The sequence below is a fragment of the Heterocephalus glaber genome, unplaced genomic scaffold (assembly GCF_053883595.1).
Source record: "Heterocephalus glaber isolate CG9 unplaced genomic scaffold, H.glaber_assembly_v1.0 deba00000768, whole genome shotgun sequence".
NCBI lineage: Eukaryota > Metazoa > Chordata > Mammalia > Rodentia > Bathyergidae > Heterocephalus > Heterocephalus glaber.
The window spans coordinates 4172696-4191492 of NW_028258162.1; the positions used below are offsets into that span (position 1 = coordinate 4172696).

General features: G+C 37.1%; 1 protein-coding gene across 1 annotated transcript in view; it reads right to left on the minus strand.

Annotated features, from left to right (window-relative positions):
• Positions 1-18797, minus strand: part of St8sia6 (ST8 alpha-N-acetyl-neuraminide alpha-2,8-sialyltransferase 6) — a 114799-nt gene that overhangs the window by 30175 nt on the left and 65827 nt on the right. The window contains exon 4 of the mRNA XM_004859967.3: positions 7358-7444. Coding sequence (XP_004860024.2) covers positions 7358-7444 — 87 coding nt within the window. The remainder of the gene's footprint in view (positions 1-7357; positions 7445-18797) is intronic.

Sequence of the window (18797 nt, forward strand, 5' to 3'; positions counted from 1 at the left end):
ATATTTGAGAACATGGAAACTCGACATAGCACGGTGTCCCTGTACTGCACTTAGAAGCAAGAGAGAAGAAAAGGAGTGGATGGGACAATTTACAGAAGAGTTTGGAAAAACTGGAGGGAGGAAATCCCAGCAAGCTGATACCAAGTGGATAGTCAATACATTTGGAAATATATATGAAATATAAAATATACGCGTGGGCCCTTCACATACTTTGCAGTTTGGCTAAGGGTGAATCTCAGCTATTCCTCAACCCACTTGAAGTTTTCTTCACAGCTGGTATACAAAAGTCCAAAAGGGCTCAGTGAGCCAAAATTCATCATAAAATCCACACAAGCTTCTAAGAAGAAAACATGAATAAAGATTTAATTTCAATCAGCAACTATGATAATTTCAGTTTCTCCCTTCATGGATAATGTATGCACTTTTTTTTTTACAATTATGAAAGAGGAGCTCATATATTTAAGTAGAACATAAGAACTAAACCAACGTAAAAGAAAAGTATAAAAGAATCTGATTATCAATGCAAAGGAGAGAGCAAATGAAATGTACTCAGAAGTGAAGGAGCAATGGTGAATCGCTGCCGTTGCTCTATCTGCTGGGCTGCCGTACAGTGCTTAAACAACGTGGTGTGTTGAGGAAGACACTGCAGGTGGTGTGATAGGGAGAAGAGGAATGGAAAGGCAAGGCGGCCTTGGCGGATGCTTCTCTGACAAGGGCACATAATGGAAGATAGCTAACATGGAGTACGACTTGGGAGATAAATTTTGAAATAGGATTTGGAAGACCAGTGAATTCCATATGAGTTCAATGCATTTTTCTGATGAAGTTTATATTCTGAAATGTAAGGAGAGGAACCAGTTCCTAATGTACAAGAGCTAGTTTCTCTTATTAAATACAGCAGAAGTAATGACAGGGTGTGGTTTTTGGTGCTTTTCTGAATGCACAGGCACATGGCATGGCATGACAAACAGATGAAGATATGACGGGATATTGACAGTGAAAAATGGTCTCTTGGTGCAAAGGAAATGAGGAAAAGAGGATTTTTCACTCTGACAACTGACCCAAAACACTAATCCTAAAGTACACACATCTTCTTAAATTAAAAAAACAAATGTATTGCTCTCAATTGTCTTCATAGGCATTGTATGGATCACAAACAGCAAACATTTGAAGGGAATGGAAAGGAAACCAGTGGCTCAGAAAAATGAAGACGGTCTTGTATAATCAAAAGAAATCTTCAGTACAGGTGATTTTTTTTTCTTCTATACAAGAAATCTGTGCTACAGAATAAAATGCCTGGAACATAAATATTGTTCAATAAGTTTTATCTAAATGAAAAAGTGTATGCTCATGAAGTGCTCACAAAATAAACAGCATCACTGTTTTGGAGGAATGTTTTGGATGATAACTGAAAACTTTTTTGCTAGAACTTTAGCATTGGGTTTTCTAGTTCTCTGACTTCTTGGAAAATATTAATTAATTTACCTGTCACCTTATTTGCATGATTTCTACCCTCCCACAAAATTAGGTTATTAAATGATGCAATTTTAACAACGCAAATGGCATACAGTTTTTTAAAAATGTGATATGGCGTGTAAGTTTGTTTCAACAATGTATTTTTTCCAAGGAACTCAAAAATGAAAGCAACATATGGCTGTTATTTTAGAAATATCAATGAATCTAATAATACAACACTGGGATGTTTTTTACATATTCAACAGAAGAAACACACACAAACACACACACACACACACACACACACATAAAGAACTCTCAAAAAATGTTAATCAAACCTGAGGGGATAATTTGAGTTTAATAAAATTGCTACTATTTAATAGTTATCTTTAACAAAGTAATCAGGCACAAAATACTTGTTTCACAAGTCATTCTAAAGGTATCTCATTTGCATGAGTGTTAACTACGTGCATTTACATTTAATGGAAATATTTTCAGTAAAGATGTGATTGACAATATTAAATCTCTTGGATTTCAACTCACATCTTTGAAACACCAGGTAGTTTAAAGAAATTAAGTGATATGAGGGGATCCAAAGAAACTAAAAACAAAATAAGTGTATATATTTCTGGGGAAAAAATGTGAAAGTAACCTGAAAATTAAGCAGCATTGCTGTGTACCTATTATTTCCATAATTGGTTACACAAATAAATACAATTCTTTTAAGTTAGAAAAGCATTCAAAGAAAGCTAATGCAGTAATTAACATGCAAGTTACCTAGGGAATTTAAGATTAACTACTGAAGCGCAAAGATCTTCTGCTGGGATAAAATCTGTTTACCAGACGTTTCCAGAGGTCCACAAAGGCATTTTCAAGGGTGAAGTAGTGCAAGAGGGGAAGGAAGAGTAGGAGGCACTTCGTATGAAGTTTAATTTCAAGTTAAGCATCTTGATTTATTCTCAAGTGCCTGGGTGTCACACTTAAGCAAATGATTAGCCGTCACTTTCTAAAAGTGAGCAGGAGGGCCTGGGAAGAGAAATCGCTTCTTAGATTGAAATCCAGATAGACATTCCACAAATTATCCTGTGTATTGGATGGTGATGGGGTTGGTATTTCTAACAGGAAAATCAGTAAGTGCATTTAAAAGCACAGAAGGCAAAACCTCAATGGTGTTGAGTTTGTACAGTTATTCGTAAGTGAAATTAGGAACAAAGAAAAAAAGGGCAAGTATCTTTAACTCTTACTTAAATCCTTTCCCTAGGGTCAATTAGAACCTCATAAAACTAAACCAAACAAAATACCAATTCTCAGCTGAAACTTAGAATGTGTGAAGGAGAGAGAGCGTGTAAATGGGAGCCAGGTCCACACCTTGGCTGGTCATAACAATGGCTACAGGAATGGTTAAATAAAAAATCCAACCTCAGAGCAGACAGAGCTTCAAATGCAGAAGAGTCCTGGGAAATACTTGAGTTCATCTGGGCTGTCCTAGACTCCTTGAGAAACTAGTAAGTGTTATAGATCCTCTCCCCAGAAATATCTACAAAATTCCATACATGATCTCAAGGGACTTAATAACCCTCTCACATGGACTTTGGGTTTTAAAACTTTCCAGTTAAACCTCTCATGTTTCCAGGTAAAGGCTCAGGGATGTAGAGGCATAAACACCAGGCTCCAAAGCTGTAAGACTCACAATTCCATATAGAATAGAAAGAAGCTTATCAATCTATAAAAACAAGTCAGAGTCTTGCATGGCACAAAAGAAAGAATTGCTGAGAACACAGATTTTAGAGGCCTACTTCTTACCTAAGACACCTTTAAACACAGTTGTTTTTCTTTCTAGGGAGAGTCCATTTTCTCTAAAAATGTATTTTGTTCCCAGACCAAAGAAAGATCTTGTATATTCAGGTGTCTCAGAGTCAGCTCAAACACAGAATGGGCTGTCTTCCCAAAGGCATTTTCCCTTTGAAATCTTGCTATTTATCTGTAGCCGCATGATTCTTCCAGTTAACCAGACCCAAGATTTCTTATATGACTCTGTTCTTTTTTTTCTCCTTTAAGTACAGAACTGGAAGTTAATAAGCAACCAAGTCCTACCAAGTCTTCAGATATGTGACCATTGCTTGGGCATCATCTATACGATGGGCACTGGAGATGCAAAGATAGGACAGACCATCTCCCAAAGAGCTCATGACCAAGGGTCACTCCCTTGATATTTTCATAGCTAACCACTGAGGGCTTAGGTTCTCAATTTCTATGGTCATTTCTACAACCAGCCTCTAACTACCCTGACTCCTTTGGACTACGAACTCCCTCCCTCCCAACGCTCCAATTCACACCACATTATGCTGGCTGAATACTTTCCCTAGAATGATAAATTCATCATATAACTCCCTTGCTGGGAATAGCTCTACTGGGTTCCTGGTATCTGCAGAATCCCTATGGGCTTTGATAATTAAAGCACTCTGCATCATCAGACCGTCTCCATCTTTCTACACTTACCTCCTTTTATCCCTAGTACGCTGTAGTACAAGTTCATGGCTCCCACCCTGCTGGCCTTGAAACTAACTGCCCTTTATTCCTGACCTCATTATTCTCAGATTGGTCTCTCCCTGTGCTCTGTCCATCCCCAGAGCTACAGCTCAAGTCTTGCCCCTTTCCACAAAATGTTTCAGCAGATTTTACCCCACAGTGATCTTGTACTGATATATCACAGAATTTATCCAAGTCATTTTGGCATTAAATCATCAATATTCATATTTTTGTTTTTTGTCTTTCCAAACTGACAATGGTTAAATTCTTTGAGATCAGTAAAGAAACCCTGCATTTTTCTTGTTTACTTTCAGGCATCCATTTATTTAATAACTATTTTTTGAGCCCCTCTTTTATACACAGCATTATATCACTCATTTTGTTAGCAAGTAGCATGTTTATTTAAGAAAAATAACTTTGAAGCTCTCTTATATTTAGACCATTTGACTGCAGGAGTCCCACAGTTTTCAAATAGGCCCCAGGTGTCAGCTGTAGAAAGTTTCAACAACTGGGTTACAAATGGATTTAGAATATATTCATTTTGCTCCCATTCTTCAGAGTTCAACGTACCTTTTGCAATAGCTGCTAAAATTATTGCTTTTTAAGGATCACGTTTTACTTTCCTTCAATTTGATATAAAATGCTATAAATAAATAAAATGGAAAGCTATTTAGCTACTTGACATCTATAATAACAGAGGATGTTTCTATAATACTAGTTTTATAAATAGGCAGAGACTCTCAGATTTGGCCAGCTGTATTAGTAAAAAATTTAGAAAAGTGGATGATTTATTAGGATTTAATTGCCAGACTTCTTTTGAGAGTTTATGTAATTTAGCTTACAAATATAGTGTATCTATAAAATAAATGTGATAATACATATTCAAGTAAATAAATAAATGTCACCATGATTATTCTCTTGAATGACGACAAACCATAAGTGGCATAGCCACAGATATTTACTTCAGTTGGCCCTAGAGATGGACAGGCCATCGGGCAACTGTCATGGTTACTGATGCACTTTTATACTGAGACAGTACTGAGGGGAAATGTATCATCCATCATGTGACTCCTACCCATCAGTCTCCAGCTCAGATGCTCATGCAGGTTTGGATTTTAAAAGACTGCTGATTTTTGTTTTTTAAAAAAGGAAGGAAGGATGGAAGGAAGCAAGGAAGGAAGCAAGGAAGGAAGGAAGAGAAAAGGGGGGAACAGATGGAGGGAGGAAGGGAGACAGAGAAAGAAAACTCTTTAAAGAGAAAATTTTTTTTTGAATCAGACATTATTTAAGAAAAGTTGCAGAAATCACTTAAAGCTCTGAATAATGTTACTTCCTTCCAGAGAGGATTACTTTTGCTTCCATTAGACTAAGGGCAGCTCTCTTAAATCCAGCTGAGGATTTGAGAACTGTCCTTTTCTAGGGATTGCCGGAAGCCCTGCTCAGCCTCTCTGCCACTGAGCCACTTCACAAGGACACTGTGCAAGTTCCTCCTGAGAAAGTGCAGCCCCAAATGCTGGGCTGGCTTCTCTTGGCTTTCCTCTTCCTTTGGATCCCAGTCCTGAAAATCCTCCCTGTGCCAGTAGCTTCCCAAAGCCTTCAAATGGGTTTTAGGGTACTTCGTTTTGTTTGCTTTACCCTCAGGAGGTTTGTCCTGAATCAATTTAACAGGTGGAATTAAAAGCTCCTCTACCCCTACTTTGATTTCTACTCTCACTACTCACTCGTCTTTACAGATAATTGTCTGGATGGATCTTCAATTGCCCAATAGCTCAGTAACCTCTTCTTTTTTTGCCTACTCAGTGAACGGTCTCAAAATCGGACTCTGCTGCCACTCTTGGCCCTGTGGTAGTTCAGATTATGAATGTGCAACTTTCTTTCAGGTCCCCCTGCCACTAAGATCTCTGAATAGGATCTCTGAATAGTCTTGAATAGGATTGTGTGGCAGAAAATATGAAATAGTTAAACTTGAATCCCTTTTCTGGCCTCTCACTCTGAAATGACAGCCAGGATGCAGGAAGGCTTGATATCCATGTGTCTGCCCAATGTAGGGAAGAAATCTTTTAGTTTTGACCCAAACAGAAAGTTACTTTTTCACCCGAAGAGGGCTGACCAGACCCCTCTGATACTGACAGCAGAATCAGAAGCAGTTTCTCTAACCACACCAGCATAAACCGCCAGAACAGGGACAAAAGAAGATCTGGCTTCCCACAGAAAGGAAAACCAAGCAGCAGGTACTTCCTAGAGTACTTTAGAAGGAAGCAGAGTCTCATTAGGAAGATTTTTTAAGACTTACTGCTTAAAGTCAACTTTGAAAATATGAACAAGTGAAGACAGAGGCACGCCCCTTGATTGCAATATGATAAAACAATTTAACACAGCTCAAACCCTGACTGGGGTGCACAGGAGAGAATCAGAATGTGGCAACAAAATAAAACCAAGTAGAGCCCACAAAGTAGAACCCACAAAGGTCTACATCAGTCAAGCACAGAGGTAACTGGCCTAGCTCTCATATTCGGAAGTATTGAGGAAGGGGCACCAAATAAGTATCCATCCAGCATACTACTTGAACAGAATTGTTCTTTGATTGTTTGCTTGGTCTTGTTTTGCCTGACAATGCTAGAGATTGAACCCAGAACCTTGCACATGCTAAGCAAGTGCCCTTCCACTGAGTTACATCTCCAGCCTTTTTATTTTATTGTTTATTTTGACACAACTTCTCACGAAATTGCCCAGGCTGGCCTCAAACTTGAAATCCTCCTGCCTCAGCTTCCAGAGTAGCTGGGATGAATGACATGAGCCTCTGTGCCTGTGACAGGTATTTCTTTAGTGATCAACTGTAAGCCTAATTTTGCCGGGTTGATGGTTTGTCGGTAGGTTATTACCTAGAGTGGAACAACACACACTCCAGAAGATTGCTTGCATGAAGAAGCCAATGAAAAAATGGAAGAGTATATGCAAAAAAGCACAAACAGGTTTTGTTCTCAAGTGATAGGGTTATGGATGATTTTCTCCCTTTTATGTACTCTAAACATTCTCTAATGCCACGCCTTTTAATTATAAAATAAACAAACAGATTCCAAATAGAAATGGTACAAATAAGTGACATCTTCTAAAATGTAATAAAAAGCATTTTAAAGACTTTCTTTCAAAGTTTCAATTTTTGTAATTAATCCCAGTAGCAAAACTTCTGATTTCTGTGTACGGAACTGGGATGGAATCCCATGTCTCACAAAAAGGTCTTAAAATTAATCACCCTGATGGCCAGGAGGCCCCTAGTTCTAGTTTTATTTTAACAACATGTTGCCTTTTTCCTAAAAAGCAAATGAGCAAAACATTTTTTTCCATTCATATTGTTTTTGAAAAATCCTTTTACCTGAAGTTCTCAAATTCTTCTGCTTGTCGTTTCCATGGACAGCTTTGTATATTCGTGATCATTTGAAGGTACTCATTCTCCGAATATCTAAAAGATAAAAATGGAAATACATGAAGAAGTGTTCAATATTGCTGGCTGTGAGAGAAATGCAAATTAAAGCAACACTGAGACTCCATCTTACCCCAGAGAGAATGGCCACCAGCAAGAAATCAAATAATAACAAATGCTGATGAGGCTGTGGGGAAAAAGAAGCCCTTCTCCATTGCTGGTGGGAGTGTAAACCAGTACAGCCATTATGAAAATAAGTATGGAGATTCCTCAAAAAACTAAAGCTACAAATTTTATTCGACCCAGTTATTTCCCTTCTAGGTATCTTCCCAAAAGAGTTAAAGATATCATGTTACAGCGATCCATACATACTCGTGTACAGCAGCACAATTCCTAAAAGATTAATATTGGAAACAGCCTGTATGTCCATCAACAGATAAATGGATAAAGAAAATGTGATATTTACACACAATGGGGTACTACTCTGCCATAAAGATAACTAAGTCATGGTAGGAAAACTGATACACCTTGAGACCGTAATGTTAAGTGAAATAAATTAGACACCTGAGCTTAAATATTGCATCGTTTCTCTTTGAGAAAGCCCCCAAAGGAGTCAAATGGCAATGTAATTAGAAAATAAAGGTCTCATGTATTGTTTCTTAGAGAACCGTTCTAAAATCTACTCATTTTATCCCTCTACATCTTTTCTGAAACATAGTAAAGTAGAAAAAGTTAAATATCATACTCTTTTCAAAACATTTAAGAACATGCAACTTGCAAATAATTATTGTGTTGGTTTAGAAATTCATAAATTGTCCATCTCATAAACCAAGCTTTATAAACCATCATGGAATACCAACTCAACTATATATCTTATAGTCATTTCATCTAAGCTTTAATTCATTGACAAACAATAATATTTTATAGATGCTTATCATAAATACACAGTTCATCATTTTTTCAGACTTTAAATTGATAATTACCTTGGGAGGTACAGACAAAATTTTCCCCAAATAGCTATCTGAAGTTTTAACTTTGAACAGTACATTTTTTTGTTTTGGTTTGATTTTTTTAGGTACCGGAGATCAAACTCTGGACCTTGCGCTTGTGAGGCAGGTGGCAGAACCATTGAGCTAAATCCCAGCCCTGAACAGTACATTTTTTAAAAAAACAGATTGGGGGCTGGGGATTTAGCTCAGTGGTGCCGCCACTTGCCTCATAAGCGCAAGGTCCAGAGTTCGATCCCCGGTACAAAAAAAAACCAACAAAAACCAGATTGGGCTAAGCTAAGAGAGATGTATATAGATATAAAAACCTGTAGGCACAGTGGGTACCATTCAAGCAGCGTGGGGTAGGATTCTAAGTCCCCAATAGATCTCCTTCTATCAGAACTCCACCATTAAATATTAATTCCTAAAACAGAGAATACTGTTTAGTCTTTAGGAGTGCTCATTTGAAATAAAAATGACTCTTTGATTGAGAAAAAATCCTTAAATTTTCTTTCAGTTTACCTCTTAGTCATTAGTTGCCAACCATTATAGACCAAAGGTGTATAAGAATGGGAGAGAATACACGTTCCTGGGGGTGGGGAAGGAAAGGGAGAGTAGAAGACTAGTCTTGGAAATTCATTTCCAAGCACACATAAATACAATGAAGATTCTCCAAAGTTACCCTCTGAAACAATTTCTCCTCGGTATGAATTGTAGTCAACCAAGCAACTCCTTTTCCCTGAAATTAGCCTTCTTCATGGATTTCTTTCCCTGGGGTGATGCTACCAACATGAATCAAAAATATTTTCCTTTAGTTTCCACCGATCCAGCTGAGAAAAGCTAAAAATCTCAAGACCGTATTAAATACTAAAGGAGAGGGAACGCAAACAGCTACCACTGAGAGGAATTAAAAATAGTTTTATGATACACAGGCTGCCAACTCTAACATATTTAGCTCACTCCCATGGGTCCTAGGACTTGCCTTAGTAGACTAAGCAACTTGAGACCGCTAGGCTTTGTCTATTTCATTTTATTTTATTTTATTTTATTTTTGGTACCAGGGATCGAACTCGCTTCCTTGTGCTTGCGCAGCAGGCAGCGAAATCACTGAGCTAAATCCCCGGCCCAAATACCTTTGTTGTTGTTGTTTTTAATTTTTTTTTTAATTTTTGGCACCGGGGAGGGATTGAACTTAGGACCTTGTGCTTTCGAGGCAGGCGCTGGAACCACTGAGCTAAATCCCTGGCCCGACCAGGCTTTGTCTAGATGTGGCATTTCCTAGCTAAGTGTACACTGCCTGTCTCTTCATATGGTGGTCACCCAGAAACTCTTTTGCAAGTCACTGTTGAACCTCAAAAGAAGACACATTTATCAACTTACCCAAAGCTTTCTATTCTGGCTCTTTAAGAGAGATATAACACCGTGACTCTCTCCTGTCTGGAGAAGTTGTGTCTACCATCAACGTTTGGATTTAAATCTTGTGGTACTGACAACAATCATAGTACTATGTATACAAGGGCCTATGAAACAAGGTAACCAAAGAATTGTTTTTTCACAAAGCTCAACTAAAGAGAAAACGGAAAGGGATGAAGGCCAAATACTACTATTTAATAAAGTCAGTGAGAAGTGCAGTCGAATTTTATGTTACCAAAATAAAACATGATATGAACAGTGAAATGCAAAACACCCTACTATAAAGCTAAATGTGCCAGAGTTTGATTTTTTTTCAATGGTACTGATTAGATGAAAAATAAGTAAAATTTTTCAGAATGTAGAGCTAAGATTAGTGAATTTGAAGATTTAGCTATTTAGTCTAAATATTTAAACTACTGAAAATCTAAAACCATGTGAAAAATGAACAAAGAACAGTCAGCTGTGAGACAAACTCAAATGGTTGAATATACGTGTGATTGTATTTCTAGTATGATAGAGGAGACAAAATTATAGAAATGATGGTAACATTTTTCCAAATTTAATGAAAGCTATAAATCCAAGGATCTAAAAAGCTCCCCAACCCCCAAACCCGAGAAACACGAACAAAAACAAGACACATAAAAATAAGATTCTTTAAACAAGTGAGAGAGAAAACCTTAAGAGCAATTAAAGAAAAATCATATTATATACCAAAACACAGAAATAGAAATGGCCTCAGAATTCTTGTCAGAAACAATGCTGGCTAGAAGACAGTGGAAAAGAAATATTCAAATACAGAATGGAATTTGAGGGATACTATCTCTCTAGAATTCTACACTTAGAAAATGTTTCATAAGTGAAGGTAAAATAAGGACTTTGTAAGACATACAAAAGCCAAAATAATTCATGTACAATATAAGCAATGTTAAAGGGATTATTTAAGGCAGAAGAGAAATGAAACCACATTGGTATCTGAACTGACAGAACGCAATGAAGAGCTCTAGAAATATAATATGTAAAAACATATGAGAAATGTTTTCTTATTTTCTAAGTCTCTTTAAAAAGATAACAGTTCAAAATGAATACAATAATATAATGTTGGAGAGTTATAGGCAAAAATCACATGATTTAACAACTATGGAACAAAGGCATTGGCTGGGGATGGGAAGGAAGAATGAGGAATAAATAATTTGAAAGACTATAGTAAGAAAAAGATGTGTACTCCATCTAAAGCAAACAGTAAAAACTAGCAAAGCCATAAAAATGGAATCATAAAAATAATTAAAAAGAAAACAGAAAAAGAAGGAAAAGAAGCATAAACAAGCAAATAGAGAATAAATAGCAAGGTGGTAGATTCAAATCCAACCATGTGAATAGTCACATTAAATGTAAATGCTCTAGACTACCAATTAAAAGGCAGAGGATGTAGGGTTAGACTTTTACAAGAGGAACTAATTATATGTTGTCTACAAGAAGTCCATTTCATATAAATAACCAGGTACGTTAAAGCAAAAAGATGGGGAAAGATGCACCACAGTAGATCTGATTAAGAAAAATTTGAAGTGGCTATATTCATAGTAGATTCTGAGCAAGAAATAGTACCATGAAAAAAATAATATTCCCGAGCAAGGACTATTGCCATGAAAAAGTAGGGCAGTATCTAAAATCAATGAAATAATAAGAAAAGAATCCACGAAGTCAAAAGCTGGTTGCTGGAAAATATCAATAAAATTGATAAACCTCCTGCTTCACTGATGAAGAAACAGTGAGAGTGAACAAATGATCAATAATGGGAATGAGAGAAGATGCAGTGTCAGCAATTCTTCGGGTGTAACAACAGTATAATAAATTACACCCAAAACTTGACTGACTTAAATGCAATGGATATACTTGTTGAAAGACACAAACTACCAATACTCACTAGAGAATAGATACATGGATAGTCTTATAATTATTATAAAATTATAATTAAAATCCTTGTCACAAAGAAAACACCAGGCCCAAATGGCTTCACTGGAGAATTTTATCAAACGTTTAATACCAAGACTACATAAACTCTTATAAAAAATTGAAAGAGTGGGGGCACTGCCCAATTCATTCTATGAGAACAGTGTTACTCAGCAAAACTAGAGGAAAATATTCAAAGAAAAACTATAGATAAATATCCCTTATAAACATAGATGTAAAAATCCCCAGCAAAATATTATGAAACTGAATCCAATGACATGTTAAAATGATAAAGTTCCAAGACTAAATGGGTATGTATATCAGGGATGTAAGATTGATTTGTTAGAATATCAATCAATGCAACTTACCATAGTAATATAATATCAGAGAGACACCCAATGAGAATCTCAATATGTGAGAGAAAACATTTGACCTAATCCAACATTCAACCATGACACAAACTGTTAACACATTCAGTGTACTGTGCTTACTGAAAGGCAGCTACAAAAAAATCTACAGCTAAGATCATACTTCATGGTAAAAGACAGAATGCTTTCTCCTTGAGATCAGGAACATAGTAGAAGAATATCCACTCTCATAATCTCTGTTCAACACTGTATGGAGCTCTAATCAGTGCAATCAGGCAGGAAAAGGAAAGCCTTCTAGATTTAAAAGAAAGAAGTAAAATTATTATTCAGAGATGAAATGATCATTCTAGGAATCTACAACAAAGCTATAGAACTAATAATTTAGGATAACAAACTTAATGTACTAAATCAATTAGATTTCTAAACACTAGCAAGAAATAATTGGAACCAAAATTAACATTTCCATTTATAACATGAAAAATATGAAATAGTAACAAAGCTGACCAAAGATATGTAAGGTCTATAGACTGAAGAGTACAAAATGTTGCCCAGAGAAACTAAAGAATTAAATAAATGAAGCCACCTCTCATGTCCATTGGCGAGAAGACCCAAGATTGTCAATTTCCTCCAAATTTATCTACAGAGTTGACACAATTTTAATCAAATTCTGTTGAAATTAAGTATTTTCTGTTGAAACTAAGAAGCTGATTCCAATAATCATACAGAAGTTTCAAAGATTTGTAACAGTCAACAAAATAAGAAAATTTAAAATGAAGTTGGAAGAGGTATACTACTTGATTTCAGGACTTACTATAGCACAACAATAATCAGAGCAGAGAAAAATCAATACTGAAAGAACAGGAAATTCAGAAATAAAGCTGTTCAATGTGGTCAGCGGAAAAAGAATAATCTTTTCAATAAACATTTTTGGAACAACTAAATAGTTACCTAAAGAGAGTAACAAGAAATTCTCAATTCTTACTCCACATATAAACATTACCTCAAAACGAGTCATTAATCTAAACATAAGAGCTATAACTGGAAACCTAGAAAACAAAAAATCTTAGTGACATTGTGATACAGATATCATGCACACAATGTACAAACTATAAAAGTAGACATCTACCAACTAAACATCAAAATTGAATTATTTTTTAGAAAAACAATATAAAGAAAAAGAAAAAGCATGTCACAGACTAAGAAAAAATATTTGTACTACATATGTTTTTATGTATATATGTAATATATATATGATAAAGAATTTTCACTCAGAATATAAAATCTTACAATTCAATGATGAGACAAATAACTAAAAATTGGGCTAATGATTTGAACAGACATGTCACCAAATATAGGTGGCAAGTAAACACATGAAAACATGTATTAGTTGCCAGGGAAAAGTAAGTGAAAATCAATGATATTGCATTATACATCCACTAGAGTGGCCATAATTGAAAAGATGACATATTAAAATATTGGCAAGAAGTAGGGCAACTAAAACATTCGTACACGTCTGGTGAAAAATAAAATATATAACTACTTTGGAAAGCATTTGGCAATTCCTTTATCAACCTACCTTGCAGCCCAGCTGTTCCACTTCTAGGGTATTTGCCCAAGAGAAATGAAAACATATGCCCATACAAAGACTTGAACACCAATGTTGAAAACAACTTTATTTGTAAAAGTGGAAAATTGAAAACAATCCAAATGTCTATCCAGAGATGAACAGATAAGCAAATTGTGATATTTACATGACAATGGAATATTGTTGCTTTTTTTCAGCCTTAAAAAGACATGAACTATGAATACCTGCAAAAACATGGATTAATCTCAAGATAATTATGTTGAACGAAAGAAGTCAGACACAAAAAGAATACACAATGCAGACTGCATCCAGAAAATGCAAACTAGTCCACAGTAGCAAAGCCTAGGAAGGGTTGCCTGGGGATGGGGCTGGCAGGCAGAGATGAGAAGGCAGTGAGAGAGAGGAATGGATTACAAAAGAATATCAGATAATTTTTGTGGGTGATGGATATGTTCATAATCTTGACTGTGGTGATAGTGTAAATATGCCAAGACCCTTCAAACTATTCCCTTAAATTGGGGTTCACTTAACATTATTTACTGCTCAAAAAACCCTGAAAAATGTTCAATATTGTACTGTAAATTTTATTTCTCGTGATATGTAACTAAGATAATAAGTACTACTTTAGAGCCATTGTTATGGATCTAAAATACCAAATATGAAATTCTAGTTACTACGAACCTAGAGTATAGTTTAATTGATATGCTTTTCAAAATCCCCTAGGTGACCAAGATGCCAACTCCCATGAGTCTCAGAGTGCCCTGACCAATCTTTCCACAACAACCTCTCTCACGTTTAATTTCATTATGAGTTCATGCGTTGGTTTCCTACTCTACTCCCTTCCCTCAGGATTTTGATATCTGACCATTTCTAGCCAGGTACAATCCCTAAGACATGTGGTTTATTCTTGTTAACCTAGGAAATGTTTCAGTACAAAAGCGAAATCCAATCAGGCCAATAAACAACTCTGAATAAGTTCAAAGCAGTATTTCCTTATGCGGGGCCGGGGATTTAGCTCAGTGGTTTCGCTGCCTGCTGCGCATGCGCGAGAACCCGAGTTCGATCCTTGGCACCAAAAAGAACCGAATATTTCCTTATGCGGTGGATTGTGGCTTTTACTTAATAACTTTTTCCAGGCGTGACTTCCACCGCAGCACTACCCTCACATCACCTTACTACAAGAACACGTAGCCCTCTTTCAATGTACTGCTGGAGAATTCTCACATTACACTCCACAGCGAGTCAGTCACCGCTGTCAATCTGGCTGCTCTCCCTTAGCATTAAAGGCGGCATGCATAGTCTCCTGCTCGACTTTTACCCTCTTTCCACGAGAAACACATATGTTAACTGTACTCATCTTCCTCTGAGCTCCCGGGGATGGTGACCAATGAAGAATTTGCCGAGCTGTTCACACAGGCAATGGGGGATGCTGTTGCTATGTGATAGAAATCTAACATCTGCAACTTAAAAACGGGGAATGCAACACATCCTTACCTTTTTATTGATTGATTGATTGGATTCCTGGCTAACTCTTGGACTAGAGAGTCATCTTTCTCAACCCTCTGTGTTGGGGTGGGGTGGGTGGAGCCAGTCTCTCTTTCCTTCCGTCCTGCTTTCTCTCACTACTGTATACAGCCGCCTCGTACAAGCAGACTGTGAAACTTTCAGGAATGCTGTGAGTAGGCTGTCAAACCATTGGTGCTTGCAAGTGGCCATGTGGGAGTATTTACATCATAGGAACTGGCAAATGCGAGAAGCCAAGGGTATCTGCTGCTCCTCTTGGCCCAAGCTAGGTGTTAAACATGACTGAGCTCCCTGCTGCTCCTATACTCTGCGTGAATTATTCAGTGTTGCCCTAATTCACCACCATTCAATATTCCCACAGTTTGAGCCCTATTGGGGCCTGGCCGGGAGCTCAGGAAGGACCTGATCCTGGCGTCAAGCAGGACTGATCCAGAGTGGTCCGAACCTCGGGTTAAACAAAACTATCATACAGAGTATAGGCAGCAACTATTACCTCAGAAAATGAAAGGTGACTTTATTTCCACCGTCATTCTGTGCAAAAGCTCTTGAGTTCGGTATACTTTTACTCTGGCTTACTTACAGAGTTTATGCCATTTCAAAATGGCTCTTGGGCCGGGGATTTAGCTCGGTGGTGCCTCTGCGTGCCTCACAAGCACAAGGTCTGGAGGTCGATCTCCAGTACCAAAATTGCTCTTGCCTGAATATCCAGTCTAGTCTGGTACAGAAAAACTGTCATCTCTTGCCAATTAGAAGAGATGTGTGTTGTAAAATATATACGGCCTTTAAAACATTTTGCCTTAGTGACATACATTCTCTGATAAATTGTACCTGGCTCCAATTTAACTTAATAGTGAAAGATGTCAATCATAATGTTTCTAATTTTACTGCTCAAGTAGCTGCCAAAAATGGCTTTGGGCTTAATAATCACTGATATTTAAAATCAAGTGAGCTCACTATAGCACAACCACCTATTATCTTTTTTTTTTTTTGGTACTGGGGGTCAAATTCAGGACCTTGTGCTTGCGAGGCCGGCGGTGGAACCACTGAGCTAAATCCCTGGCTCCACCCACCTATTATCAAGAAGAAAATACTTCTGGCCATTTTTCAATGAGAAGAGGGTACTCAAACTATGTACTGCCTGAAATTGCTGTGTTGAAGAGTCTGTAGTATGTCTAATCTAGAAATGAAGCATTATCCTCTAATATTATAAAGGGAAACCTTGAAGAATATGGAATATCAAAGGGAGTTTTTATTTCCCAAATGCTTATCCTTTTCTAATGAAAAACAAATCACCAAGCAGCAGTTTTTGAAAATTAAGACTGCCACAGAACATCACAATTATAGGGCAGGACCAAGGTGGCAGGAGAAAAATCATATGAGAAGGAAAGACCATACGTTTGCTACAAGTATGAACCAAATGGTGAAATAAATGTATCTCTTCAAAAGCTGCCTGTTAAGTAAAATGCTCTAAATCACACCCAACTTTCTGCACATTTCCATTTATGGTGCATTTGACTTTATGAAGTACAGACTTCACCCTAAAATCTTGGAAGACAGCTCTATTTATGATTATTACTTCCATGTTTGTGGAAGACAAACTAAAGTTTCTGGAAAGGTAAACCGCATTCTCAATATTGCATTGTATATAGATGAGATAAGAACCAAACTTAACGTCTTTTGATCCACATTCCGGCTCTCTTTCCGATATATGATAGTGCATCTCATCTGTTTTCACAGTGAAACTGAGCATTAATCCCATCACAAGCATTTTCTGGTCTTAAGACATACAATACATCACACTAAAAAAAGGGCAAATTACTTTTGAAATAATAAACAATGCCTATTTAAATCATTATTGACTATTCAAGGTGAGACACATTATAAGTAGTATACTAAATGACAGAAAGTAAACATTATATTAAAATCATTTGTTTTTTAGAAATGTCTCTGAAGATAAAGGCCTACATGCTGAGACTAGTTTGGTCTCAATTTAGACATTAAGAGGGCTTTTTAAGTGCTCTAACTCGTGGTTAATTGAAACATTAAATATTGATTGGGTAGTTATTAAGGGTCTCAAAGTTAACTTGGGCATAGTCATTTATTAGTCCCACTCAACCACCTGAGACATTGATTTAGTTCCCTACAACATTTCCTCATGGTGCAAAGCCCACTTCTTCTTTCTGATATTATAACCCAGGAACATTACATCTATTATATCAGTAGGTTTCTGCAGGATGCTCTGTTCAGATCAAAAAGTCTTTTGTAGCTGGTACCAAGTCCTATGAAGAGCTCCAGCTCCACAAGAAAATAAATCCTGCAAAAGATTACAGTGTTACAAGATTTTCAGTCATGACCAATCACTTCCAGTGGGCAATACTTTGTAAAGCCACAGCTGATGACTGTGAAAGCTAGACAAAGAGAAGAATATGGTCCTTACGCTGATTGGAGCCATGCTGTAGTGCCAGCATTTCACCCACTCATGGGAAACTTCACTTTTCATTGGTTTTCAACTCAGCATGGTGCTAACTCCTAATCAGGATTCGTCAGTACTGTCAATCGGCATGGGACAAAGGGATCTCAAACTTTTTAATTCTCTCCATAACTTTTAATGTCCCTCAAACAAGTTAAATAAATACTACAAAGTAGCTACAGAGATTAACTCCTAAAGATGCCAATGTACTTCTTCACAGCCACAGCGTAATCTCTAAAGTGCCAACTGCATTATTAGAAAAAGTCAGACATTGATTTTTTAACAAAAAATACTTTGTGTGTCCTAGATAATTAAATTTGGGCATACTGGTATTAATTACATAAGACACAGACTAGGAAATGCTGCGAGCAGTGAATACCCTTAGCCAACCAAGAGGAGATGGAACATCTCTTCACAAAGCATTGGGATGAGGTGTGCAGAAGGCTCCACAGATTGTTGAAGCACTCAGGCTAGCAACAAGGTAATGCAGGAGAGATGCTTAACCCCACATCTACAGTTACCCAAAAAGAGGTATGGTCGCAGGTGAAGAAGAGCACCAGAAGGTGTGGCATGTGGTGGAGGAGGCGGTCATCCCGAACTGGAGCCTACCAAGGTCCAGAGGACAAATACTCCAAACTCCTTCCACCTTCCACTCTTCTGCCAATTACTTCCACAGGCTGACCCTAACCAGAAGCCAGAGGGTAAGAAGCAACCAATTAATATAATCAAGGCAGCCAGTTTCTAAGAGCACAAGGAAAATGGGGGGAAAACCGGAGTACATCTTCAACACAAGAAATAGACAGATTCCTTGATACATATGAATTACCAAAGCTGAATCAACAAGATAAAAAAATTCTACATAATCCAATATCAGTCAGTGAAGTTGAAGATGTAATTAAAAATCTACCAACAAAGAAAAGCCCACATCCTGACGGATTCACTGCTGAATTCTACAAGAAATTCAGAGAAGACTTAACGCCACTATTTCTCAAACTCTTTAGTGAAATTTAAAGGGAAGCAATATTCCCAAATTCATTCCTGGAAGAGGGAAATAACATCATTCACAATAGTATCCAAAGAAAATGAAATACCTAGG